This window comes from Hemiscyllium ocellatum, chromosome 45, assembly GCF_020745735.1.
Source record: "Hemiscyllium ocellatum isolate sHemOce1 chromosome 45, sHemOce1.pat.X.cur, whole genome shotgun sequence".
In the NCBI taxonomy this organism is placed as follows: domain Eukaryota; kingdom Metazoa; phylum Chordata; class Chondrichthyes; order Orectolobiformes; family Hemiscylliidae; genus Hemiscyllium; species Hemiscyllium ocellatum.
In genome coordinates, this window is record NC_083445.1 from 11,447,099 (window position 1) to 11,475,091 (window position 27,993).

Genomic DNA, 27,993 nt, shown 5'->3' on the forward strand with positions numbered 1-27,993 from the left:
ACATCTCTATGACTCCAAGTTCCACCTACTCCAGATCTGCATTTTAACATATCCAGGTGGATTGATTAAAAATGCTTAAAGGACAAGTCAGATCTGTGTGTGTGTGTGTGTTTGTGTGTGAGTGTGAGATTTCCAAGTTTTGTTGGGAGTTCCTTCAGGGATGGGTGACATGGTTGCCTCCCCTGATTTTTAATTATAATTACAAAATAAACTTTTTGCTTGTAATTAAGACAGGTATACGTTTAAACGATGTGATAATTGATAATGCAACCAATCATGCCCACAAAGGGAACAACTTAAGTGTGAGTGAGCCATAGTCCGTAACAAAGTCAAATTTTGATATTTAAGAGTATAAATACAAAAAGAGTCAACGCAGAGCAAAGAAACAAATATGCATATTAAATAAAATCAATCCATTTTATTCATAGAAAAAAATTTCCAAAATAGGGAACAGTTATCCAAAATACTTTTGAATGTTGTAAAAAATGCTTTCTGTAAGAATAAACAGTTTATGTACACAAGTTTACATTTTACAGTGAAACCAAAGATACAGGATGTTGGAAATCCGAAATAAATCAGACAAAATGCCAATGAACTAAAACGTTAATTATGTACAGTTGCTGTGTCAGGATATTGTCTGTCTTTCTGTTTTACAGCAATGTGCACCTTCAGACAAGATGGCTTTCTGGTTATAAGCAGGAAATTGAGCAGATTGCTATCAGTGGTGTTATGGCACACAATTACTCAACAGCACAATCACCAGGACATGATTTAACTTAGTCACTGGAAAACAAGAAGGGTTTTGTTCCCCTCTGCATGAGGGGAAATAAATATCCAGGAACATCCTACTTGTCCACCAAACCTAGTCCCCAGGTCACTAACGGAGGCCGTTTGCAGGTCAACTTGTCTGCAAGTTGGAACACAACATAAAAGGAGCTATTTGTGAGCGCAGGAAATGATCATACGTCAGATCTTTAAAATTACATCCCTGCCTGGGAAGGCACTCCTAAGTATTTGTAAGTCAGATGTTTGTAAATTGGGGACCCCTGTATTTTGGGGGCATGACAAGTTTTTTCCTCTTGTGGTGCAGTGGTAGTGTCCCCATCTCTGAGCTTGAAGTCCCGGGTTCAAGTCCGACCCACTTCAGGGGTGCATCAGAACAGAGTGTATAAAAATATCAACACTGCGACTCAATGCACCACCTCTATCCGGTGTCAAATGGGCTTCACCTCCATTGTTCTTTCCACAGCCTGACAGGGGTTTCGAGATTAAACGTACAAGCATTCAGAGCACAGGAGAAATGTCTTTTCCCCATTGTGCTGAGAGACTCAGCAAAACCTGAGTAATATTTAGAGCAAGATTGTCTAAATAATTCAGCCAACTGCCCTTAGGAATGTATACGAAGTGTATAATTTTCAGTAATGAGGGTTCACAAGGGTGGAGTCTGCCACATTCATGATAAGCCTCCAGGAATTAAAATGGGATGAATACAATTTCCAGTCACACTAAGTTGCTCAAGCAGTGTTCATGTGTGAACTTAAAGTATCTCCATATTGCCAGTGGGAACAGATTTCATGGCTTCCCACTGGACCCTGTATTAATATAAGACACCCAGTCTTATAGAAATGCAAGAACAAAGAAAGGCCATTGTATTTTCCCTACAAAGTCCCCACAGAATTCTTGGAACTATGCAGTGGGCGTGTTGTGATTTGAAGAACACACACATTCAGTTTTTTCTCTCTCTCTATCCACCATCCCAGACTCTGTGCTGATAATGTTTAGTCATCGATGTGACAGCACTTTAAGAACTGATAAACTTTGTGGTTAGTGAAAAAAATTCCATTGTTCTCCTGCATTCTGAGGTATGTTGGTTTCATCGCTGACTTTCAGTTCCCCACTCCCTTCCTTCTCCGTTCTCCCATTCAGCATCTTACTTCAGTCAGTTCCTGTTCATAGTTCGGGCAGTGCAAGCTGTAGTGACGATCACAATTGAGTCATCTATCCCAGTTAAATCCAGAGAGCAGATCTAATGTCCCCCTCCCTAGTCCAGGATCATTGGAGGAAGAACATATCTTCTTCCCCAGGATTTCCCAGGACCCTTTAGGCCAAGCAGGTTTTGAACCGCAGTTCTGCTGAAATATAGTTAATTTGAACACAGACAGCTCCCAAAAAACAGCAACGTGCTGTCATAATCTGTCTTAGTGCTTCAACTGAAGGATAAATATTGGTCAAGGGGGCCAGGGAAACTACCCCCCCCCCCCCAATAATCGCTTTCACACGAGAGGAAAGAATGGGTGAGATCTTGTCTGAGGGGTAGTGTTCACCTCTGCCCTGTGAGGGTCAGTCTGGACTTGAACCCCTCTCTCTGGGCTGGGACCTGAACCTTTGACCTTAGACTCACTCTGAGTCACAGCCAGCACCACAGAATTAACCTGAGGCAGATTGTACTCTCCCTACCATCACCTCAATGGAAACCAGCTAACTGTACACCGCTTGCAATGAAACGTGTCCGGGGGAGAGTGAGAGTGAGAGAGAGAGAGAGAGTGAGAGAGAGAGAGTGAGAGAGAGAGTGAGAGTGAGAGTGTCTGTGTGTGTGTGTGTGTGTGTGTGTGTGTATGTGTGTGTGTGTTTGTATGTGTGAGTGTGAAAGAGAGTGCATGTGTGTGTGTGTGAGTGAGAGACAGTGCCTGTGTGAGTGAGTGTGAGGGAAAGTGTTTGAGAGAGAGAACGTCTGTGTGTGGGTGTGAGTGAATGAGAAAGAGTGTATCTGAGTAAATGAGAGTGTGCGTGAGTGTGTAAATGAGAGAGATATGTATGTGAGAGTAATTGAGAGTGTGTGTGAGTGTGAGGGAAAGTGCATGTGTGTGTGACAGAGAGAAAGTGTGTGCGTGGGGGTGTGAGTGAATGAGAAAGTGTGTGAGTAAATGAGAGTGCATGTGAGTGTGTAAATGAGAGACAGTGTGTGTGTGAGAGTAATTGAGACAGCGTGAGTGTGAGAGACAGCGTATGTGAGTGTGACAGAGTGCATGTGCCAGTGAGTGAGTGAATGTATGAGTGAGTGAGAGACAGTGCCTGTCTGTGAGTAAGTGAGTGTGTCTATGAGTGAGAGAGACATAAAGTGCATGTGCCAGTGAGTGTGAGAAAGAGTGTGAGAGAGCGCATGTGTGTGTAAATGAGAGTGCAGTGAGTGTGAGAGAGTGAATATGTGAGTGAGAGAGAGTGCCCATGTGTGTGTGTGTGTATGTGTGTGAGTGAGACAGAAAGTGTATGTGTGCCAGTGAGTGTGAGAGCAAGTATGAGTGAGTGTGTGTGTGTGTGTGTGTGTGTGTGTGAGAGAGTATGTGTCAGGGTGGGGAAAGGGGGTATTGTAGAGCCTTCCTGATCAGTGTTCACACACCTCAAAACTCAGACAAGCATTCACATCTTCATGTCACTGCACATTCAAACACTGTCACCGAGATTGAGCCATTAATCCACTCCACATAAAGGGGTTTGTCTTCACAGTCTCTGCTCTCTTCTCCAAAGTGAACATTCCCTGGCAATGGCCTGAACCTTGCCACCCTTCCTCTTTCTCTGTAGCGAGCAGGTGCCATTGCCTCCTCTGTCTGCCTGTTCTGTAGTGCGTACATGAGCCCACATCTCTATCCCACTCGCCGACCCCGTCCTCATGGGATTAGTTGAACGGTTCCAAGCAGGAACTGTGTCTGTCACGACCGATAGTTGTCTCCAAAGTGCCGTGCTAACCTGAGTAAGGTCCCACTGCTTGCTTGCACTCGTGAGGCATGTTACTTTATTATCTGGGCATGGAAGCAAATTTGCTCACCCTGTCCTTCCAGCTCAGTTGAACGACATGAAACAACAAGACAATGTTGAGACCCTCCCAATGTGAACTCGGTTGTAAGGCAGCTCACACAAGTAAAGTGATGGGGGAAGATCTTTCATGGCCAATCGAGTAGATCTCAAGATTCCAGGTGTGCAGTGTGTAAGCACTTCGGGAGATCTTCCCTCTTGTAGAGATTTGTGTATGAGCTTGCTATGTTCCAGTGTGATGGCACATCTGTGGTGCTGAAATCAGCTGAAATCCCCGAATCTGACATCAGAAGGTACGGATAATTTCTGTCACTCTCCAACTTGAACCTTAAGGGACTCAGGTAAAGTAATTGTCCGCTGGGGTCAGAGTGGAAAGTCACCTGCTGCTCAGGGGTCCCTAACTCGATCCTGCTCGACAGAGATGACTGACGTGAGATGGAGTCTCGCCCCGAAGAGTCCTCTCCGACGGACGACTTCTCGTCCTCGGAGCCCGGTCTGGAACCCTCGAACAGCAACGTCAAAGGCATCCCTTCGTCCGAGACGTCATTGCTGCTCTGCATGAGGCTGCAGGTGTCGGGCAGAGAGGGGCGACCGGCGAAGAAATTCTGATTCAAGACGACGTAGACCTCCCTGGTGTCGGGTCCTTCTGGTGCTCCAGCAGCGGGCTTGCCTTCACCCCCCAGGCCTTTGTCTCGCTGCGGCTTGGACACCAGGCAGCTCCACTCGTCCAGGAAGCCCTCCTGATGCTTGGCTGCGGGCAGGCCCAGAGGAAATGTCTTTGTCTCGGACAAAATCTCCAGGGTGCTGGCTGGCTCGTCGGTGCTGAAGAACTGCAGGTTCCACCAGATCTGTGCGCTACTCCAGTTCAGCCACTCCTGCAACACGCAAACAAAACCATGATCTGTGAGAGGACTGGACATTGCCAGGCAAAGACTGGGCATTGCTAGACAAGTCTGGGTACTGTCAGGCTGGTGTTGGAAAAGCACAGCAGGTCAGACTGTTGGACTGGGACTAGGCATTGCCAGACTGGGACTAGGTATTGCTAGACTGGGACTGGGCATTGCCAGACTGGGACTAGGCATTGCTAGACTGGGACTGGGCATTGCCAGACTGGGACTAGGCATTGCCAGACTGGGACTAGGCATTGCTAGACTGGGACTGGGCATTGCCAGACTGGGACTGGGCATTGCCAGACTGGGACTGGCCATTGCCAGGCTGGGACTAGGCATTGCTAGACTGGGACTGGCATTGCTAGACTGGTACTGGGCATTGCCAGACTGGGACTAGGCATTGCTAGACTGGTACTAGGCATTGCCAGACTGGGACTGGGCATTGCCAGACTGGGACTAGGCATTGCTAGACTGGGACTGGGCATTGCCAGACTGGGACTAGGCATTGCTAGACTGGGACTGGCATGCTAGACTGGTACTGGGCATTGCCAGACTGGGACTAGGCATTGCTAGACTGGTACTAGGCATTGCCAGACTGGGACTGGGCATTGCTAGACTGGTACTGGGCATTGCCAGACTGGGACTGGGCATTGCCAGACTGGGACTGGGCATTGCCAGACTGGGACTAGGCATTGCTAGACTGGGACTGGGCATTGCCAGACTGGGACTAGGCATTGCTAGACTGGTACTGGGCATTGCTAGACTGGGACTGGGCATTGCCAGGCAAGGAATGGGCATTGTTAGATGGACTGGATACAGCCAGACAAGGACTAGGCATTGCCGGACGAGAACTGGGCATTGCCAAATGAGGACTGGGCATTGCCAGATAAGGATTGGACACTGCCTGACGAGGACTGGGCACTCCCAGACTTGTATTGGTGAGGAAAATCAATCTAACAAAGGCATTTCCCTTTCACTCCCCTCCTCCCCCACCAACATCTCACACAAAGCCCTCCAACAGCTTCCTAGATTACTCCAAGATTTGTCTCCGTATTTTTTAATTCCGTACTCCTCCCCCTTACAGGCCTCCCCTTTCTAGACATTACACATTAACAGAGCTCCCTTTACATCTAACACACAACAGAGGTTAGGGTTGCTTTCCATGGAGCTGTGAGCATTGACGGATCTGACTGAGACACAGGGAGTGGTACAGATTGGGTCGGGAGGAATGAGATAAACCAAAAGAACTGAAAACATGCTGAAAACACGCAAGGGCAGAAATTGCTGGAGAAACTCAGCAGGTCTGGCAATACTTGTGGAGAGAGAAACAGAGTTAACATTTTGAGTCTGCTTCTGAAGGGTCAACTGGAACCTGAAACATTAACTCTTTCTCTCTCTACAGCTGCTGCCAGAGCTACTGAGTTTTTCCCGCACTTTCTGTCCTTTCAATAAGGACAAACTGTTCCCCTCAGTAAAGGGGTAAATAACCGGGAGGCACAGTAATTGGCAGGAAACTGAGAGGGGATTTCAGACATTTGCATCTGGAAGCCAGTTCCTGAAAGCCTGGGATTGGCAGGAATCAATAAAACATCTGAGAAATATTTAAATGAAGACTCAAAATGCCGTAGCACACACGATTATGTACCAGGTCTGGGAAACTGAATAGTTAGGTGCTGGATGAGTAGTGAGGACTCAATGGGCTGAAGGGCCTCTTTCTATTCTGTAATATTTTGTGACCTTGCCAAGTGTTTTAGATTACATACAGTGTGGAAACAGGCCCTTCGGCCCAACAAGTCCACACTGACCCGCAACCACCCAGACCCATTCCCCTACATTTACCCCTTCACCTAACACTACGGGCAATTTGACTTGGCCAATTCACCTAACCTGCACATTTTTGGACTGTGGGAGGAAACAGGAGCATCCGGAGGAAACCCACGCAGACATGGGGAGAACGTGCAAACTCCAGGCAGGAATTGAACCCGGGTCTCTGGCGCTGTGAGGCAGCAGTGCTAACCACTGTGCCACCGTGCCGCCCCATGAGTTTGTGGCCAACTCTGTGCGATTGTGGTGCAGGCACAGTTGAGAATGAAGGAGCAACGACAATCAATTTGAGGACAGCAAGCTCCCACAGTGATCCGTGTCATCAGCATGAAGAGCTGCTGTTGTGACACTGACATTTATCTCTCAATCAATAGGCTGTGGAAAACTCTGCTGAACTCCGAATGGTGCCATAGGGTCATCACGACCTTACGCAAAAGGCAGATGACCCTCGATTTAATCTCTCGCTGTGGAAGAGGGTGGGTTTGGGAGCCCATCTCCATCCAGGATGCTTGGGATTCCTTCCTTCCTGTGCCCAGCGTCCATTCACTTTGCCCATGTCTACCCTGGCTGGTACCAAACCAAGCTCGAAGGATTCAATGTGGTCATGGAGCCGTACTCCACAGGATTCAGCACCAGAGACGAGACGTTGGCTTTCAGTTTCTAGAACATTCCAGAGTTTGAACGTGCAGTTGCTCAGAATGTGCTTTAAAGCTGTGATTTACCTGGAAGTTCCCCCGGTGCACAGTGAACAATCCATCGAACATGTTCTCAGGGGAGGGCACTAGGGGCCAAATTTTTTCCTTGATCATTCTGTAAATGAAAGAAGATCCAGTTGGTGTTGAACTGAGGTAAATACGTTTGATTATCTAAATGACGTGACAAGGTTTCCTTGTATGAGGGCTGCATTAATAGCGGAACCCATCCCTTTGTCTTTGCATCAAGCATTTTGAAATAAAGAACAGTTCAGTTAAATGCACGTTCAGTCAACCCAAATGGACCATGAAACTTTGGCTCCTGTCTGGGGAGTAGCGTTTCCCATGTGCCGATCTCGCTGGACTGGTGGCCTTTCTTTGTGAGACTGCCAAAGGATTCTCAACTGTGGGATGCTCAGCTCTTGGAGTCACAGAGATGTACAGCACAGAAACAGACCCCTCGGTCCAAATCGTCCGTGCTGACCAGATATCCCAATCTAATCTAGTCCCAGTTGCCAGCACTTGGCCCATATCCCTCCAAACCCTTCCTATTCATATACCCATCCAGATGCCTTGTAAATGCAGTAATTGTACCAGTCTCCACCACTTCCTCTGGCAACTCATTCCATACATTCACCACCCTCTGCGGGAAAAAGTTGCCCCTTGGGTCCCTTTTAAATCCTTCCCCCCTCACTGGAAAATCTACAGCCTCTAGTTCTGGACTCCCCCAGCCCAGGGAAAAGACCTTGCCTATCCATGCCCCTCATGATTTTATAAATCTCTATAAGGTCACCCCTCAGCCTCTGATGCTCCAGGGAAAACAGTCCCAGCCTGTTCAGCCTCTCCCTGTAGCTCAAACCCTCCAACCCTGGCACCATCCTTGTATTTTATAGTACACAGGACATAGAACATTACACTGCAGTACAGGCCCTTCGGCCCTCGATGTTGTGCTGACCTGTAAAACCGATCTTCATCTGGAGAGCAGAAGATGGATCTAAAGCCACTTGTTGCGCCCAAAGTGGGTTTGGGTTTGGGTTAAGCTTAAAAGGTTAGCATTTATCTTCACTACATTTGGATCAGGTCTCCGAGATGAGACTCAGAGACGAAGGGACCTGCTCAACCCTTTTATCTTTAATTCCCATGGTAACAGGAGGAGGCCATTCAGTCCTCCATCTTGCCCTGCTATTCCCAGCTGATCTTGACCTCAATCCCACTTTCCTGCGCCATCCCACCATCTTGACCTCGCTCGATGACGGAGCTGCCACAGCTCTCTGGGAATTCCAAAGCCCCTGAGTGAAGATGTTCCTCCACCTCTTGGTCCAAGTGAGCCCGCCCCTTATCCTGAGATTATCTCACCTGGATTGAGAGCTCTAGGCCAGGGAAAATCATCACATCCATATCCGGCGAGTCACTCCCTGTGAGGATTTTTCGTTTCACTTTGATTGCCCCCTCTGTTTTTTCTGAGAGAATACCCACGTTCTCCATTTTGGTTTAGGGCTGCACTTAGTGGTTAGCACTGCTGCCTCATAGCGCCAGGGACCCAGGTTCGATTCCAGCCTCGGGTGACTGTCTGTGTGGAGTTTGCACATTCTCTCCATGTCTGCATGGGTTTCCTCCCACAGTCCAAAGATGTGCAGGTTAGGGTGGATTGGCCATGCTAAATTACCCATAGTGCTCAGGGATGTGTAGGTTAGGGTGGATTGGCCATGCTAAATTACCCATAGTGTTCAGGGATGTGTAGGTTAGGGTGGATTGGCCATGCTAAATTACCCATAGTGTCCAAAAATGGATTGGCTATGGGAAATAGAGGGATACAGTAGGAAGCTCTTACAGAGAGTCAGTGCATGCTCAATGGGCCAAATTGCCTGCATCCACACTGTAAGGGACTCTATGATCCTACTCCAGTATTTGCTGTGTCGCCATAATCTTACCAGGCCATAGGAGCTGCTCTCTCATGAGAGAGAGAGAGAGAGACAGAAGCAACTGGTGGTGATTTAACCTGAGGGCCACCAGACCTCAGGTGAGGGAAGAGTTTGAGAAGAAGAGTCTTTCATGGCAACCTCAAACCAGTGGTGGGAATTGAACCCATACTGTTGGCATCACACTGCTCTGCAAACCAATCATACAGCCAACTGAGCTAGACCAACCTGCCCTACTCCAGTATAGAATCCTTACAGTGTGGAAACAGGCCCTGGGGCCCAACAAGTCCATACCAACCCTCTGAAGAGTAACCCATCCACATCCATTCTCCTACATTTACTAATGCACCTAACCTGCACATCCCTGAACACTATGTGACGATTTAGCACGGCCAATCCACCCTAACCTGCACATCTTTGTAACTGTGGGAGGAAATTGGAGCACATCCACACAGACACAGGGAGAATGTGCAGACTTCACACAGACAGTTACCCGAAGCTGGAATCGAACCCGGGTCCCTGGCGCTGTGAGGCAGCAGTGCTAACCACTGAGCCACCGTGCCAACCTCCTACAGCTGCCTGAAAACAGGGTTTGGTTAATAATTCATCTGATAGACAGCCACTGCAGTAACACATTGGAGGACCTGCCTAGACTGTATACTCAGTGTCTGAAAGGGGATATGAACCTATAACCTTCTGACTAAGAGGCAGATGTGCAACCAACTGAAGTGGTGTCAGTTTATCGCCATGCATTGAATTTTTAACCCTTTCTCTTCCTCTATCCCAGATGCAGCGAATTGCTAGATTAATTATTAGATTAACCCTGCCAACAGGAAATCCGGTTACCTGCGGTGGGTCATGAGGATGGTCAGAAACAGCAAAATGATGATCATGACGAGGACCAAGGACATGGTTAGAATCAGAGGATCAAAATCTGGAAAACAGAAAAGAAAAGCATGTGAATTCTTCACCGTTCTCAATAGTGCATCTGCCTCCTGTTTTCTTTAACTTGGGATCCATGGGGAACTGCAAGGGGTGGGGGTGGGGGTGGGGATGGGGACGGGGATGATATGATGTCCAACATTCATATCAGGACTGATTTAATGGTTAATACTGCATTGTTCTCTTTGGGTTTTGCATAAAATGACATTTCCACTCCTTTTAAACACTGCAAGTAATTTTGAAGGTAATTATATAAATTGCACAGAGCTCATATTTTGATGTTTGAGTATTAACTTTGCACACATTTGTGGGCGGCACGGTGGCACAGTGGTTAGCACTGCTGCCTCGCAGCGCCAGAGACCCGGGTTCAATTCCCGACTCAGGCGACTGACTGTGCGGAGTTTGCACGTTCTCCCCATGGGTTTCCTCCGGGTGCTTCGGTTTCCTCCCACAGTCCAAAGATGTGCAGGGCAGGTGAATTGGCCATGCTAAATTGCCCGTGGTGTTAGGTAAGGGGTAAATGTAGGGGTATGGGTCTGGGTGGTTGCGGGTCAGTGTGGACTTGTTGGGCCGAAGGGCCTGTTTCCACACTGTAAGTAATCTAATCTAAACATTTATATAATCCAGATCTCAGTGCAGCTTATCATTGATAATGGCACTTTGATTTGCTGTCTGTCCATGAAAATCAAATGACCTCTCAACCCGGTGTTTGAACTGAATCACACTTTGAACTCGACCTAATGTTGGACTCTGCTGGACTATATCAATCACCTAATGCTCTTGAACCTTCTGTGCGAGACTTAGGGCCCACTTTCAAAGACCACCTCAATTCGATTACTCGAACGAGGGCAATGCGAGGTGACACGAGCACTGACGTTGCAATGGCCAGAGAATCACTGGAACAGCAAAGGCTGGATTTGCGCATCTTGTGGAATCCAACTCTCAGCTCCAGCCGCAGGAACTGTCCCTGTGCAGGGAACCCTCTAAGAAAGTCCCGTAAAGTTAGGTGGTTCAGGAAGGGCGAGTTTAACCCTTCTTAGACCAGCGTCGGGTTTCTTTGTTTAAAACATTTACTCAGGGATATGTGGGCGATGTATACATCCAGAATGGTGCACAAGTCAGATGTTTGTTACGAGAATAAAGGTTTCGTACAATTTTTACAGAGAGCAAGCTTCCAATCAACTATTCCTGCAAATGATATTTTTCAATAAAAAAAGATTTTACTAACCCCTATCTGGACCCAACCATGTTTACGTAGTCGTATGTTCCATATCAGTACACATTCAACAGCATTTAAACTAATACACATAGTTATATTATTCAATTGTTTCATGATATGGTCACATCTCAATCTGTTAGTATGCCTTTGTGATTACAGAAAACCTATACTGTCTAATTTCCCTTTCAGTTTTAGATGGGTTATGTACCAGAATAGATCCCCTCAAAGATATTTTAAGAAGGTTACCTAGACATTGTCTTATTCTTATTCACAGAATCATAGAATCACAATGACATGGAAGCAGTCCATTCGGCCCATTGAATCCACACCGTCCCCCTGAAGAGCATCACATCCAGACCCACTCCCCTACCCTATCCTTGTTTCCATGACCCTGGCATTTCCCCATGGCTAATCCTCCTAGCCTGGACACCCCTGGATACTTCAGGTGATTTTTTTTTAGCATGGCCAATCCACCCTAACCTGCACATCTTTGGGTTGTGGGAGGAAACTGGAGCACCTGGACGAAACCCACACAGACACGGGGAGAACGTGCAAACTCCGCACAGGCAGTCGCCCGAGGCTGGAATTAAACCTGGGTCCCAGGCGCCGTGAGGCAGCAGTGCTAATCACTGAGCCACCGTGCCATTATTTTAAAGGCGAGTGTCTGTTCCAGATACAATGCGACTGGTCAAACTACTCAACACGAGGCAAAACACAATTTATTTAAATACTACATTTATTTAAATAACCACAGGAAAAATGAATTTAGAATAATTTAACTCTATTGGAAAACGTAACAGAATAATAGAGACAGTAACTATTACTAATTAACTGTTCCAACATGCCATCAATACACCCCTTAGCAAAAATGAAAATTCAGAAAAATACATTTGTTTCCCAGGTAACCCAGCAGCAGAGAGAACCCCCCAGCTTCTACTGTGACCAAGAGAAGAGAAAATAGCTTCTACTTTTTCAAGCCCACAACAGGAACTGCTTAAAGCTAAACCTAAAAACTGAAAAACAACTAGAATTCTTAGTCTGTGAGAACAGTCCACACCCAGCCAGGCTGCTTCTTTTGTTTCAACTTTAGATAAAATCCAAGGCCTCACAAGCTGTTTGCTTTCTTACAGACTGCTCGGAGCCTCTTGTTTAATCTCTCCTTAAAAAAACAGAACAAAATACATCTCTTAAAGCCACAGCAGCATCATCGTAGACTTACTTCAGCTTAACAGACACCAGGGAATATCAGAGGTTGAGAAACCTATTTTAACTCCTAGTGATCTTTTAAAGTAACCGCTCCTGATTCACTGCAGACACCCCATTGCCCACAACTGCACCTCCAAGTCCATACACATGTCAGACTTTTGATAACCAACCTGGAACAGCCTGCCCTCACTACCCCCCTGCAGAACCTGACACCTGTCTTCTATCTAGAGACAGTAAAAAACTGAGGATGCTGGAATCCACAGTAGACAGGCAGGAGACTGGAAGAACACAGGGAGCCAGCAGTATCAGGTGGTGGACAGGTCAACATTTTGGGTGTAACCCTTCTTCAGGACTCTAATTGGCAGACTTGGGGAATCCACAGCTGAAAATGTGTTGCTGGTTAAAGCACAGCAGGTCAGGCAGCATCTCAGGAATAGGGAATTCGACGTTTCGAGCATAAGCCCTTGGGGAATCCACAAATCGATTCATTTCAACATCTGCTTTTGAGCAGCTGAAGAAAGAACACGAACCGATAATAGCAAGGAAGAGGAGGTGGAAAAGTAAATTAGGGAAAAAATCCTTTCTTGAGATCTCCGATGTCGACGAAAGTTGCCATTGCTGAGAAACAGCTCTGACTCGGGCTAAAGACATAATGCTTCATCACTCTAAAGGGCTTATAAACCACATAACTGTTACATTCTTCAATGCACTGGGTACGTCACCTTCAATTGGTCAGAAAAAGCAGAGACAATCCTATTACCTGAATCAGTAATGGCAGACCCAGGTTTAGACCATTCCGTCCAGTAGCCATCTATGGAGAGTCCGTCGGGCTTTGCGCGGACACTGACAAGGTATTGAGTCTGAGGCTTCAGTTTCAGAATGGTGCACTCTGTCTTCCCTTTGACAGTCTCGACCTACACAGACCAGAGAAGGGGATGTTGTAATACATTGCACAGGTGGACGAGCTCATGCTAAATCATTCATTTGGAACGTACAGGGCTTTGTGTTCATTGGTTATTGATGACAGGATCTCAGAGCACGAAGCTGCCACTCCCAGACAGAATGGAGATGGTTGGATAATTCACCCCCCCACAAGCCAATCGTACAGCTGTAAGTGATTGTGATTGGACCTTTACCCTCAGCCATTTGCATTGTCCAACATTCGCTGCATTTTAATGGAGGAATAATCCTGCTGCTATTTGGGGAGCAGGCTGGTCACTTGAGCCCTGTTGGAATAGACTCTGCCACAAGCAAATTTCACAAGTCGGCTTCACCGCTGAATAAACAACCTTGACGTGCTGCCAAAGCAATTATTTTGTTTTTCTGAATATTGCTAAAACTCTGTCCTTGCTCCCAGCTCACTGACTGACACTGTGCAGCTCATCATCGCCTGTCCCTGTACCCAGGGGATGTCGGCAGACATTCTGAGCATGAACTGGGCCTGGCTTTGTTTAGTATTAGACATGAAGGCATGAGGTGAGGAGTAGGATTCAACTCTTCCATCTCCCCACTAGACGCTGTCGAATTATACGCACCTGGACCAGTTGTGAAACTGAGTGAGGCTATTCAGTCCATCATACCCATGCTAGCTCGGAAAGGAGCAATTCACCAAACCCAACAAATCTGCTTTTTCTGTCTGACCCTGCCCTTTTTAATTACCCGATTCTTTTACGGACCCCACCGTTTACACCTGGTTCCATCACACATCCCGATACTGCATTCCAAATCCAAACCACTTAGAGTCAGAGGTATACAGCATGGTACGCACCCTTCAGTCCAACTCGTCCATGCCGACCAGATATCTTAAATCAATCGAGTCTCATTTGCCAGCACTTGGCCCATATCCCTCTAAACCCTTCCTACTCATATACCCACCCAGATGCCTTTTAAATGTTGTACCAACCTCCACCACTTCCTCTGGCAGCTTGTTCCATACATGCAATACCCTCTCCGTGAAAGATTTGCCTCTTTAGGTCCTTTTCAAATGTTTCCCCTCTCCCCCTAAACCTATATCCTCTAGTTCTGGACTCCCCACCCCAGGGAAAAGACTTTGTCTATTTATCCTATCCATGTCCCTCATGATTTTATAAACCTCTTGAAGGTCACTCCTCAGCCTCCAATGCTCCAGGGAAAACAGCCCCAGCCTATTCAGCCTCTCCCTGTAGCTCAACCCTTCCAACCCTGGCAACCTCCTTGCAAATCTTTTCCGAACCCTTTCACGATTAATGACATCTCTCCTCTCGCACTCACTGCATCAAAATGTCTAGTCATTATTGCTTCTTTTGTCTTAAATCAATGTCTCGTATTTCTCTATCTTTTGACTGATAAGATCAGTTCAGCCCTATTAACTCTGTCTTAAATCCTCATAGTTTGGAACACCTGTATCAAATTTCCTCTTAACCTTCTCTAAGGAGAACCGTCTCTAGCTTCGCCAATCCATCCTTCATCCTAGGAACCCAAGTCATTATTTTTTCCTGTACTCTCTCCAAGCGTCTTGACATCCGTCCTAACCAAGGGCAGATACAATACTCTAGCTGAACAGATTAACTGGGAGGGATATCTCGAGATCAGCTAAGAATGGTGAGGAAGGGTCTTTGAATCAAGTCTTTGGTCTTTGAGGCCATAGACCCTCTTACCTTTTGCACGTTGGAACCGACGGAAGAGAAGTTGACTTCATACAACAGGGAGTTCTCCAAGTACTTTAGCTGTGGTGCTGACCATTTGACATGCAGTTGGCCAGGCTTTCCAGTCCGTTGCACGGTCACATTAGATGGTGGATCTAAGACAACTGAGGGAAGAAAAACTGAGGTTTACTTCTGGCCCTTGTGTTAGTAATACAGGAACAGGAGGAAGCCATTCAGCCCCTTGAGTCCGTTCCAACCGACGTTCAATGAGATCGAGGCTGAGTTAAAGATCATGTGAAACTGGGGATCATACAATTCCCAAGGCATCTCCTGCCGAAAAACATATATGTTTCATGTTTTGCTTTCCAACGTTCTATCCTCAATCAATGTCAACTCCGAACAGATTAGTCGAGCAATCGGAACTCTGCTCATGGTGAGACATTGATAGACTCATGCAGCACAGGAGATGCCCTTCGGCCCATCGAACCTGCCTGTCTTCATTCAGAATAACCATTGCTAGCTGCAGAAAAGTCCCTTTGGAAGGTCATTCATTGCAAAGATTTATCTGCAGAGGCTGAGACAGTTTAACGTGACAGATGGTTATAAAAGGCTTTATTTATGTTTTATTAATAGCACAGCAGTTTGTCTTTAATGTCATCCAATCGGAATCTCACGTCGGGATGTGAAAGGATCTTGTTTTATTGACCTTCGGAGAAAAGAAATGGATGTTTGTTTTGTAAGACAGATTCTCCACAGTGTCTCTCACAATGCTCTGTGAAGCACATTAAAATCCTTACTTTAATGGGGGTTGGATAGCTCAGTTGGCTGGATGACTGGTTAGTGATGCCAACAGCGCAGGTTCAACTCCTACACAGGTTGAAGTTGGCATGAAAGTTCCAACTTCTTAACTTTATGCCTGAGGGGTGGAGGCCCTCAGGCTCAATCATCATTACTCTCTAATGAGAGGGCAGGGCTAGGGAGAACCTTATAGAAACACAGAAATCTTACATTGCAGAGAGAGACAGGCTGTTCAGCCCATCGGGTTCTGCACTGACCTTTCAAAGTACATCCCACTCCTCACAACGCTGCGTTTCCCATGGGCTAATCCCTCTAATCTGCACGTCTTTAGAGAAAACTGGAGCACCCGGAGGAAACACAGACACAGGGGAGAACGTGCAAACTCCACACAGTCGCCCGAGGCTGGAATCGAATCCAGGTGCCTGGCGCCGTGAGGCAGCAGTGCTAACCACTGAGCCACCGTGCTGCCCCTTTTACCTTTGACTGTCTTGTAATGTCAGAGACAGAGCAGGCTCCCACAGTCAGCAGCGGGAGAATGGTCAGGTCGTCTTTGCTTGGTGCCGGGCTGCAATGTGTCTTACTTTCAACGGTACCCTGGGGTTTCTCCTGGCCAGACGAGAACATGGTCAGAACCTCGATTTAACGTCTTGTGAGAAAGGGGGTTTTTCTGACAATGCAGCACTCATGGCTCAAGTCTCTTGAGTGAGTCTGGGACCAACAAGAGTGTAACCCATTGAACGATGGCTGTCCCTATGGTGTTCTAAGTCACACTCACCGGCGTTGTTGATGTAGATGACTTGCCGCTGCTTGACCCGACTCGAATTCAGTGACACCTCGATTTCCAAGGGAGCAAACAGAGAAACATCCATTGTGGGAAGTGTGCAGATGTAACGGTTCATGTTACCGCCAATCCTCTGGACGGAAAGGTGACATTCTTTCCTCTCATTGTCGTCCCTGGGGAATTAAGAAACATTGCAGAAGGACAGGTCAGAATCGAACCTGGGGACACACGCGGGCAAGTCGATTTCTACCCAGTCAGTTTCTAAAGGGGAGGTGGGGAAAGGCAGGCTTAAAATTAACCCCAATGCCTTCCACTGATTCATCATCGCAGCATAGAACTTGCATTTATATAGGAACACAGCACAAAGTGACCTCGGAGCCTCAGATGAAGAGTTTAGGGTCAGGTGGATAAAAGCTTGAATCGTACGATGGTGGAGGCAGGCCATTCGGCCCATTGAGTCCACAGTGACCATCGCACCCAGATTCACCCTCCCATTCTATCCCTGTAATCCTACATTTCTCATGGCTAATCCACAGCTCCCTGGACACTACATGACAATTTAGCGGCACTACATGACAATTTAGCACAGCCAATCCACCCTCGCCTGCACATCTTTGGACAGACACGGGGAGAACGTGCAAACTCCACACAGACAGTCACTGGAATCGAACCCAGGTCCCTGGCACTGTGAGGCAGCCGTGCTAACCACTGAGCCACCCTTAGTGAAAGAGATAGGGGCTTCTTTAAAAGGAAGCATGGAGAGTTTTTGGGAGGGAGTGTCAAGGTTTAGGGCCCAACAACTGAAGACACTATCACCATTATTGACAGTAATAATAAATGATGCTATTCACAAATGCCCTTGGAGCAGTTCAACTCAGGAGAAGAACACAAGGTCAGAATTGTAGAGAGACACAATTCTCAGAGTGGGGTCGGGCTCAAATAAAGAGATTTGAAACTTTTAGAAGTCTGCATGTAAAAATGAAAAGGAATTGGTTGAATAGAAATAAATAAAAATTTGTTTTCAGCAACCACACACACTCTCATAACACTCTTACACACTCACACACACACACATACACTCTTACACACACACACACTAGCACACACAAACATTCACATTCACTCCCTCTCTCACAAACACACACATATACTCACACACACATGCACACTCACTCACAGATACATCCACACACACACGCACACTCGCGCTCTCACACAGTCTCTCACACACACACACACACGCATTCACACACACACTCACACTCTCTCACACACACACACACTCTCACAAACACACACACTCACACACACACACATTCTCTCTCTCTCACACACACATACACACACTCTCTCACACACACATTCTCTCACACACACATTCTCTCACACATACACACACTCTCTCACACACACATACACACACTCTCTCACACACACACACATTCTCTCTCACACACACATACACACACTCTCTCACACACACACATTCTCTCACACACGCACACATATTCTCTCACACACACACATACTCTCTCACACACACACTCACATGCTCATACACATACACTCTCTCTCTCTCACACACACACATTCACGCTCTCTCTCTCTCACACAAACACTCATACACACTCGTACACACACACTCGCTCACACATACACTCACAAAATAAAAGATGCAACATTGAGCATAGAAAAGAACACATTTGGTCGTGAAAACACGTCTGTCTGAGCAAAAGCGGTCGAGTCCTAAGTAATTGATAACCACATACTGGTACAGATACTGGTAGGAGAATCGGTATTTATTGGGGTCACCATCGTCCATTTCATTCCAGAAACAATAGAGATCTTCCAGGGTCTGGGTGAAGCAATTCAATGGCTGGGGTCCTGCTGCTGTCACCAGGAGCACTAGGGAAAGAACAGAGCTGATGTCAGTCACCTCGAACAGGCAGGGTAATGCTGAGGGCTGCCTGACTAACACATGGGGCCAGGGAGTGCTCTGATTGAGAAAGGCCTTCCCTCCAGGATAGTGGGTCCGAGATGGCAATCAGACGGAAAAGAAAACTTATCCCAATCCCAACTCTCTCATTCAGAGAGACGATTGGTGGTGGTTTAACCTGAAGGTCACCACACCTCGGGTGAAGGGAGATGTTGAGAAGGAGAGACCTTCACACAATAACTTCAGCTGGTGCTGGAATTGAACCCACGCTGTTGGCATCAATCTGCATTATAAACCAACCCTCTGGTGGCATGTTGGTTAGCATTGAGTCCACACTGAGTCTCCGAACAGCTTCCCACCCAGACCCACCCCGTTACTGTATCCCTGTCACCCTGCATTTCCCATGGCTAACCCATCCAGTCTACACATCCCTGAGCACTATGGGTAATTTAGCATGGCCAATCAACCCTAACCTGTGCATCCTTGGACTGTGGGAGGAAACTGGGGCAATCCCACGCAGAGACGGGGAGAATGAGCAAACTTCACACAGACAGTCACCCGAAGCTGGAATCGAACCCGGGTCCCTGGCGCAGTGAGGCAGCAGTGCTAACCACTGAGCCACTAATTATCATGACTGTGAAAATTTTCCCGAGATTAACAAATGGGCTTCTTTGCGAAGGGGTCAAGTTATTCTCAGTGATATTAGTTGGATTAGAAGAGCAGGCTTTGACTTATTATTTCGAAGGATTTTTGTCCCAACAAAATACAGTATTCCTTTCTGCTTTGTTGTTACTTTATATAATCTGTGATGGTCAAAGCATGTGGACCTTCATCTTCTGTTTTTTTTTCACTCAGGCACACAAAAACACACTTACTCGGTGGTCGCACATATACAATATACACTTATATACAAGAACACACTCACATCAGACAATCACCTGATGAAGAGGCAGTGCCTCGAGAGCTGGCGCTTCCAAATAAATCTGTTGGACTCTAACCAGGTGTTGTGGGATTTTTAACTTTGTACACCCCAGTCCAACACTGGCACCTCCACATCATGACACTCAGTGATCTCTCTCACACACACACACACACACACACTCTCTCTCTCACACACACACACTCTCTCTCTCTCACACACACAAACACAGACACACACACTCTCCCACACACACAAACCCGCACTCTCTCTCACACACATACACACACTCTCTCTCTCTCACACAAACACACACACACCCACACTCTTTCTCTCACACACACACAAACACAGACACACACACTCTCCCACACACATACACACACACACTCTCTCTCACACACACACAAACACACACACACACTCTCAAACACAGACACACACATTCTCCCACACACACACACGTACACACTCTCTCTCATACACACACAGACACACTCTCACACACACACACACACACACACTCTCACACACACACACTCTCTCACACACAGACATACATTGACATACACACTCGCATGCACACACACACACTCTCTCTCACACACTCACAAACTCTCTCTAACACATGCCCACACACATCCACACACTCTCACACACGCACACACTCTCTCTCACTCTCACAGACACACACACACACACACACTTTCTCTCTCTCTCACACACTCACACTCACACTCACACACACACACACACACACTCTCTCTCTCTCTCACACACACACACACACAATCTCACACACACACCTTTCATTTATACAGTGGTAAATGGCTGTAGGGTATCCCAACACCCCTTAAGCAATGAACTACCTTTTATGAATGTGGTCAGTGTTTAATGTCAGAAATGGGGAAAATAATGAATTGTGCATGAATCATCCAAAAAGGTAGAGGCCATGCTCTTTTTTTTTACAGTAGAGGCTGCTATATTCCACGTTTAAAGGTCTGAAAATCACCTTGTCAGTGACTTAAGGAAGACATTGGATTGGCTGGGGTGGTCTAGTTGGGGGTTCAAATTGAATGTTTATTGGAGTGACCAGTAGAGGAGGGGAACGGGTGTGTCATGGAGGGCTCAGTATGACTGATCGGGATGCTCAGTGGTGAGTTATAGAGTCATAGAGTCATGGAGATGTACAGCATGGAAACAGACCCTTCGGTCCAACCTGTCCATGCTGGCCAGATATCCCAACTCAATCTAGTCCCACCTGTCAGCACCCGGCCCATATCCCTCCAAACCCTTCCTATTCATATACCCATCCAAATGCCTCTTAAATGTTGCAATGGTACCAGCCTCCACCACTTCCTCTGGCAGCTCATTCCATACACGTACCACCCTCTGTGTGAAAAAGTTGCCCCTTAGGTCTCTTTTATATCTTTTCCCTCTCGCCCTAAACCTATGCCCTCTAGTTCTACGCCCACCCCAGGGAAAAGACTTTGTCTATTTACCCTATCCATGCCCCTCATAATTTTGTAAACCTCCAAAAGGTCACCCCTCAGCCTCCGACGCTTCAGGGAAAACAGCCTCAGCCTGTTCAGCCTCTACCTATAGCTCAAATCCTCCAACCCTGGCAACATCCTTGTAAATCTTTTCTGAACCCTGAGACCAGAATTGCCCGCAATATTCCAACAGTTGCCTGACAAATGTCCTGTACAACCTCAACGTGACCTTCCAACTCAATACTCTGAGCAATAAAGGAAAGCATACCAAACGCCTTCTTCACTATCCTGTCTACCTGCGACTCCACTTTCAAGGAGCTATGAACCAAGGTCTCTTTGTTCAGCAACACTCCCTAGGACCTTACCATTAAGTGTATAAGTCCTGCTAAGATTTGCTTTCCCAAAATGCAGCACCTCGCATTTATCGGAATTAAACTCCATCTGCCAGTTCTCAGTCCATTGGCCCATCTGATCAAGATCCCATTGTAATCTGAGGTAACCTTCTTCGTTGTCCACTACACCTCCAATTTTGGTGTCAACTGCAAACTTACTAACTATATCTCTTAAACTCACGTCCAAATTATTTATGTAAATGATGAAAAGTAGACACCCAGCACCGATCCTTGTGGCACTCCACTGGTCACAGGCCTCCAGTCTGAAAAACAACCCTCTGTCTTCTACCTTTGAGCCAGTTCTGTATGCAAATGGCTAGTTCTCCCTGTATTCCGTGAGATCTAATCTTTAACTAGTCTCCCATAGGGAACCTTGTCGAATGCCTTACTGAAGTCCATATGGATCACACCTACTGCTCTGCCTTCATCAATCATCTTTGTTACTTCTTCAAAACACTCAAACATGTTTGTGAGACATGATTTCCCACGCACAAAGCCACGTTGACTATCCCTAATCAATCCTTATCTTTCCAAATACATGTACATCCTGTCCCTTGGGATTCCTTCCAACAACTTTGGCCAGGAGTTGACATTAGTTCAGAATCAGAGACTGATTTGGAGGGTTCTGTCCATTGGAAGTTTCAACTTCCGAGGCAACTAGTATGTGGTCAGTGAGCAGGGTATCTGGGAGCTCCCATCGTATGTCAAAATGGGTACGACCAATTTCCGACAACCTGAAGACCAGAGGGTCTAGGCCATTATGGGGTCCTAGACCCCACTTCAATAAAACACATTGTCCTGTCGATATCTCACCACCATTTGGGTGGGTTTTACTGCACAAACATTGGCTGTGATGTTTCTGATGTCACAACAGGGGCTACAGCTCATTGGCTGCGAAGCTAGTGCAGAGACATCATGAGGTGGGGTACGGTGCCACACAAATGCAAGCTATTACGACTATTTCTTTTTAAAAAGTCGATCATCGAACGTTGCCATCCAATTCCTTTCTATCCTCACCTGGCACAGCTGCGTGACCTTTGACCTGCCGCTCACCAACCGCTGGAAGTGAGCATGTGCAAAGCCTGGCCAAAGGTGGCACACAGAGAGGAGGGGCTACTGTGTGCTCACCTGTCCACGGGAGTGGGGTGAGGGAGGGAGGTTCCAGTGGGGTCATGGCTCCAAAGGCAATGCGGTTGGCGACCCTTCCTGGCCTTTGGGGTGTCCCCAAGAGGAGGAAGAGGAGGACACCCTGAGGTGGGTATTCATTCCCTGCCTTTTGCCCTCATCTGACAGAAAGGCCAAATCATGGGTCTCTCGTCAACAGCTCTAAATTGGAGTGGGTGCGTGGGAAAGGGTCAGGGAACTCCTCATCCCTCGTACTGCCCATCTGATTGAATGTACCCCCATTTCCCCCGTCGCCAATGGGTTGGATGGGGGCTGTGTACATTGCACCCTGCATTTGGAAATCGGACACTTTATCAGCTCCACCACAAGGCCCTCAATTTTCCCACTCTCTAATCCAACCTGGAGAACTCCTAAAGTGCAGGAAGAGGCCATTCGGCCCATCGAGTCAGCGAACCTCCAACCACACCCAGCTTCGCACGCTATCCCCTTATTAACCATGGCCAACCTGCACACCACAATATGCAGGGATGTGCAGGGTAGGTGGGTTAGCCTTGGGAAATGCAGGGTTACAGGGTTAGAGGAGGGAGATGGGTTCAGGTGGGATGCTCAGTGAGGGCTCAATGGGCTGGACAGCCCACTTCCACAGTGTAAGGGCTCCTTGATTCACATCCCTGGACACCACGGGGCAATTTAGCATGGCCAATAATCCACCTCTGGACGGCGCAAACTCCACCCAAGGGCGGAATCGACCCCAAGTCCCTCGCGCTGCAAAGCAGGTGTGCTAACCACTGAGCCACCGTGATTCCTATTTACCACAGGAGGCAAATGGATTCAAGATGGCGGTACTGAGCAGAGAAAGGAACGGAGAGGTGTATGGACACTGGGATTGTTCAGATCAGATCAGTTGGACCCAGAAAGCTCTGCCTGGTTCCTGAACCAGCTGGCATTACCTTGAGGTGGGTAAGGGACTGAAGGGGCCCTTCCGAATCCTGCAAGTAAGATCTTTCTTCCCCCCCCCTCGCCTTCTCCCGCCCCAGTCTGACACCAGCTTCTGACGCTTATTGAATTAGATGTACAGCAAGAGCCCAGAAAGGATTGGAGCAGCGGGCGGGTGGGGGTGGGTTGTTTCTCTGCTTTACGGGTCTTTCTGAAAGAAGCTGGGAAGGACAGCTAATCTTCGCCAACCACGCACGTTCCCTCAATAAATTACACAGTCTTTGCGCGCAATTGTCAGCAGGCTGTTATCCAGAGTGCCAAATGTCCCCATCAAAACTCAAGCACGTGTTTGAAAAGATAACGCACGCTGCTCACATCATTGCTGGTAAGTCCCTGTGACAAACAACAAGCCCGCTCGGCAGTTTGCACTTTATCTCTGCCGGGCAAGGGGTATCTTGAGATACCTGAGCAAAACAAAACTGTTGTTTGTTTTCTTTGCAAACCCAACGCCTCGCTTTCTTCCCTTCCGAAGAGACCAGGTTCAGCTCAGAGTCTGTTCATTTGCCTGAAAGTTAATATTCTTTTGCATCTGTTCTCTCCAATGAAGCTATTAAATAAGAGCTGCCAGAGGAAGTGGTGGAGGCTGGTACAATTACAGCTTTTAAAAGGCATCTGGTTGGGGTCATGAATAGGAAGGGTTTAGAGGGATATGGGCCAACTGCTGGCAAACGGGACCAGATTAGCTTAGGATATCAGGACAATCTGGGCTGAAGGGTCTGGACAGCACTGTGACTCCAAGTCTAACTGTGCTTAAGCGCTTAACCGGGGACAAAAGCATTAAGTGGGATGTTTTATGCTGCTGAGGGATTCGTACAGAATCGTTACACAACAGAACATATGCCATTCAGCCCATCCAGCCCATGTTGGCTCTCCTCATACTAATCCAATCAATCCCATTTCATCCTGCGGTCTTACACGTTTAATTCACTCAAGTTCCCCTTCAAATCATCGATTCTCCCCACGTCGCAAACCCACCGAGTCAATCACATGTTGGCAAGGCCGGGTAAGGAGAGCAGATGAACGGACGTCAGTGAGCCCACTGGGTTGTTGTGACAAATCCACCAGTTTTTCTGTTCAACATCTCATCCCAAATGTGCCCAACTACTTGGATTTAAATTCCTCAAGGCTGCCACAGTGTGATTTGAACTCGCCTCACTGTGATTATTAATCCAGGCCTCTGATTTACTAGCCCTGACTGCGAGACCACTGTATTGGAAGCTGTAAATGGAACTCCATTGACTTTGTTGCATGGTTAATAAACGAACCAGTGCAGGGCTGGCTGAGGGTGTCAGAAGGAATCAAATCCCGCAGTAGCAGAGATATTTGACAACCTTGCACCCGAGTAGCTTAGCACGTGCCATGTCTTTTCAGCATGAAGGATGTGGGTTCAAGTACCAGTTCTGGAAATGATTCCCCAAGACAGGATATATTGAGTTGGAAACAGGACTATTCCCATTTTCAGGCAGGCACATCAGGATTAGAATCATAGAATCATCCAGTATGGAAACAGGCCCTTCGGCCCAACAAGTGTAACCCACCCAGACCCATTCCCCTATTACTCTACATTTGCCCCTGACTAACATACCTAACCTACACATTCCTGAATATTATGGGCAATTTAGCATGGCCAATCCACCCTAACCTACACATCCCTGAGCACTATGGGGCAATTTAGCATGGCCAATCCACCCTAACCTACACATCCCTGAGCACTATAGGGCAATTTAGCATGGCCAATCCACCCTAACCTACACATCCCTGAACATTTTGGGTAATTTAGCATGGCCAATCCACCCTAACCTGCACATCCCTGAACACTATGGGCAATTTAGCATGGCCAATTCACCCTAACCTGCACATCCCTGAACACTATGGGCAATTTAGCATGGCCAATCCACCCTAACCCGCACATCCCTGAACACTATGGGTAATTTAGCATGGCCAATCCACCCTAACCCGCACATCCCTGGACACTATGGGCAATTTAGCACAGCCAATCCACCCTAACCTACACATCCCTCAGCGATGTGAGGGAAACCTTTTCCAGGTCATCACCTGCACGTTCCCCTCTGAGCCACTCACCATCCTGACTTGGAAATATATCGCCGAGTCAAATATTCCCCCACCCCCGGAACGTATCTATGCCCCACGGACCACAGCGGTTCAAGAAGGCAGCTCACCACCACCTTCTCAAGGGGCAATGAGGAATGGGCAGTAAACGCTGGCCCCGAGCCCGACATGTCAACATCCCGTGGAAGGAGAGAGAAATGATTTTAAATTTGATGTAAATTTCACAAAGTAAATGCCTCCTTCAGTCGCTTTGAAAAATCATTTGTACGGTTCACTCAATGAGGAAAAATCAAACGATACGTCGGGGCTGTTTAATTATTCAGCAAGAGCAGCCACGTAATTTTGGGTCACAATATTGAAATATTTATGCTGTAAATCTCCCGAACAGGCAGCACTCTCAATCAGGCGTAACTCTTGTTACAGAATACCCAGCCTGTCAGACAGTCTTTTGCTCTAAGAATTGTAAATTACAGCAAAAAGGCAAATTATGTTTTGCCTCAAAGTGAAGGAGCAGGAAAAGGTGATTTCACCCTTGACCCTGACCCCTAAAACTGTCAATAAATTAAGACATGCCTTAGGTTTGTTTGGATAGAGTCAATGTTTGTTTGCATGTTTCCTTGACTTGCAACTGTAGAGAACCAAATTGCACCTGCGACTCATGCAAAGTTTTTAAATAAAGTATAATTTTGCAAAGAAAACAAGGTCCCTTCCACACTGTCCACAGAAACAGCCAAAATAATAAACATTAAGATAAAAGCCTTACTTTTGTCTTCCAGGTTCAATGATCTCGCATTCAGAACGGCAGCAGTAATGAAGACAAGGGGGTAGAATCCTGCTTTGAAATGGCAGTGAGTCATTCTGTGAGCTTTTTCCTGTGGTAATCCAGAAGTGTCCCTGTTTCTGGATGTGTTCTGAGACCAGTCACTAGTACACACACACACACACATTAACATAAAGCTGCCTTGCAAACCTTAGGGGCTGGTGGAGGCAGGGACAAAGGCATTGGCCCTCCCACTCTATTACCCAGCCCCTCAGAAAGAACTAGATATGCCCACCCTCCATTATGATTGGACACACCACCTCGCATCTCAACTGGAAGATGGGTTACGTATTTCAAAAACTTTCTTTCTCAATGATTTAAAGAATCAACGCTTTTCACCTCTCCAGAGGGAGGGGGCTGTGGTGGAAAGTGAAATTCACATTGGCTGGGAGGGTGATTAAGAGCAGATTTTGGCTGGACAGACTGGAACTAAAAATCACACAACACCAACAGGTTTAATTGGAAGCACAAATCATGGAACCAAAGGTTGGAAGGGAAAGCGGTAGCTGCAGAATGGGCTACCATCAGGCAAAAGACAGGTTTGGCAAAGTCAACACATTTTATCGCAAAAGCGAACACACCAGAACATCCCAATCGAATCAGGCATTGGAACCCTGTGTGAGACCTCTCTGGCTATGTCAAAGGCATCTTGAAACCCATTGTACAGGGGACTCCCAGCTTCGGTCGCGACTTCCTACAGAAACTCAGCACCCACGGGCCATTCGAACCAGGAACATTCCTCGTCACTCTACACCAGCATCCCCCACAATGATGGCATCGCGGCAACAGCCTCAGCACTCAACGCCAATAACTGCCAATCCCCAAACACTGTCCTCAATCTCAACTGCTTCATCCTCGACCACAACGTCTTCACCTTTGACAACCAGTTCTTCATCCAGACACATGGAACAGCCATGGGGACCAAATTTGCACCCCAATATGTCAACATTTTCATGCACAGGTTCGAACAAGATGTCTTTTCTATAGAATTTCCAGCCAATATTATACACCAGATATATTGATAATATCTTCTTCCTCTGGACCTATGGCAAGGAGTCACTGAAACAACTACACAGTGATATCAATGAGTTCCATCCCACCATCAGACTCACCATGAACAACTCTCTAGTGTCTGTCTCATTCTTGGACAGATGCATCTCCATCAAAGATGGGCACCTCAGCACCACACTTTACCACAAACCCACGGATATCCTCATGATGCTACACGTCTCCAGCTTCCACCTAAACATAGTAAAACAGCCATTCCCTATGGAAAAGCCCAACGCATACACAGGATCTGTTCAGGTGAGGAGGAATATGACGGACACCTGAAGGTGCTCAAGGATGCCCTCATAAGAACGGGGTACGATGCTCAACTCATCGACTGCCAGTTCTGATATGCCACAGCGAGAAACCGTAATGACCTCCTCAGGAGACAGACATGAGCTACAACCAACAGGGTACCCTTCATTGTCCAGTATTTCCCAGGAACCAAAAAACTTCACCATGTTCTTCGCAGCCTGGAACACGTTATCAC

At 47.1% G+C, this 27,993-nt stretch overlaps 1 protein-coding gene across 1 annotated transcript; it reads right to left on the minus strand.

The window, feature by feature from the left end:
* Positions 1-451: 451 nt before the first annotated feature.
* epor (erythropoietin receptor) lies at positions 452-26,593 on the minus strand. The gene is made up of 8 exons (XM_060855173.1): positions 26,400-26,593; positions 18,475-18,610; positions 16,700-16,878; positions 15,139-15,290; positions 13,263-13,416; positions 9,982-10,069; positions 7,247-7,334; positions 452-4,685 (listed from the first exon to the last, which is right to left on the minus strand). The coding sequence occupies exons 1-8, from the start codon at positions 26,587-26,589 to the stop codon at positions 3,960-3,962; spliced, it is 1,713 nt and encodes a 570-aa protein (XP_060711156.1). The 5' UTR covers positions 26,590-26,593; the 3' UTR covers positions 452-3,959.
* Positions 26,594-27,993: the final 1,400 nt, after the last annotated feature.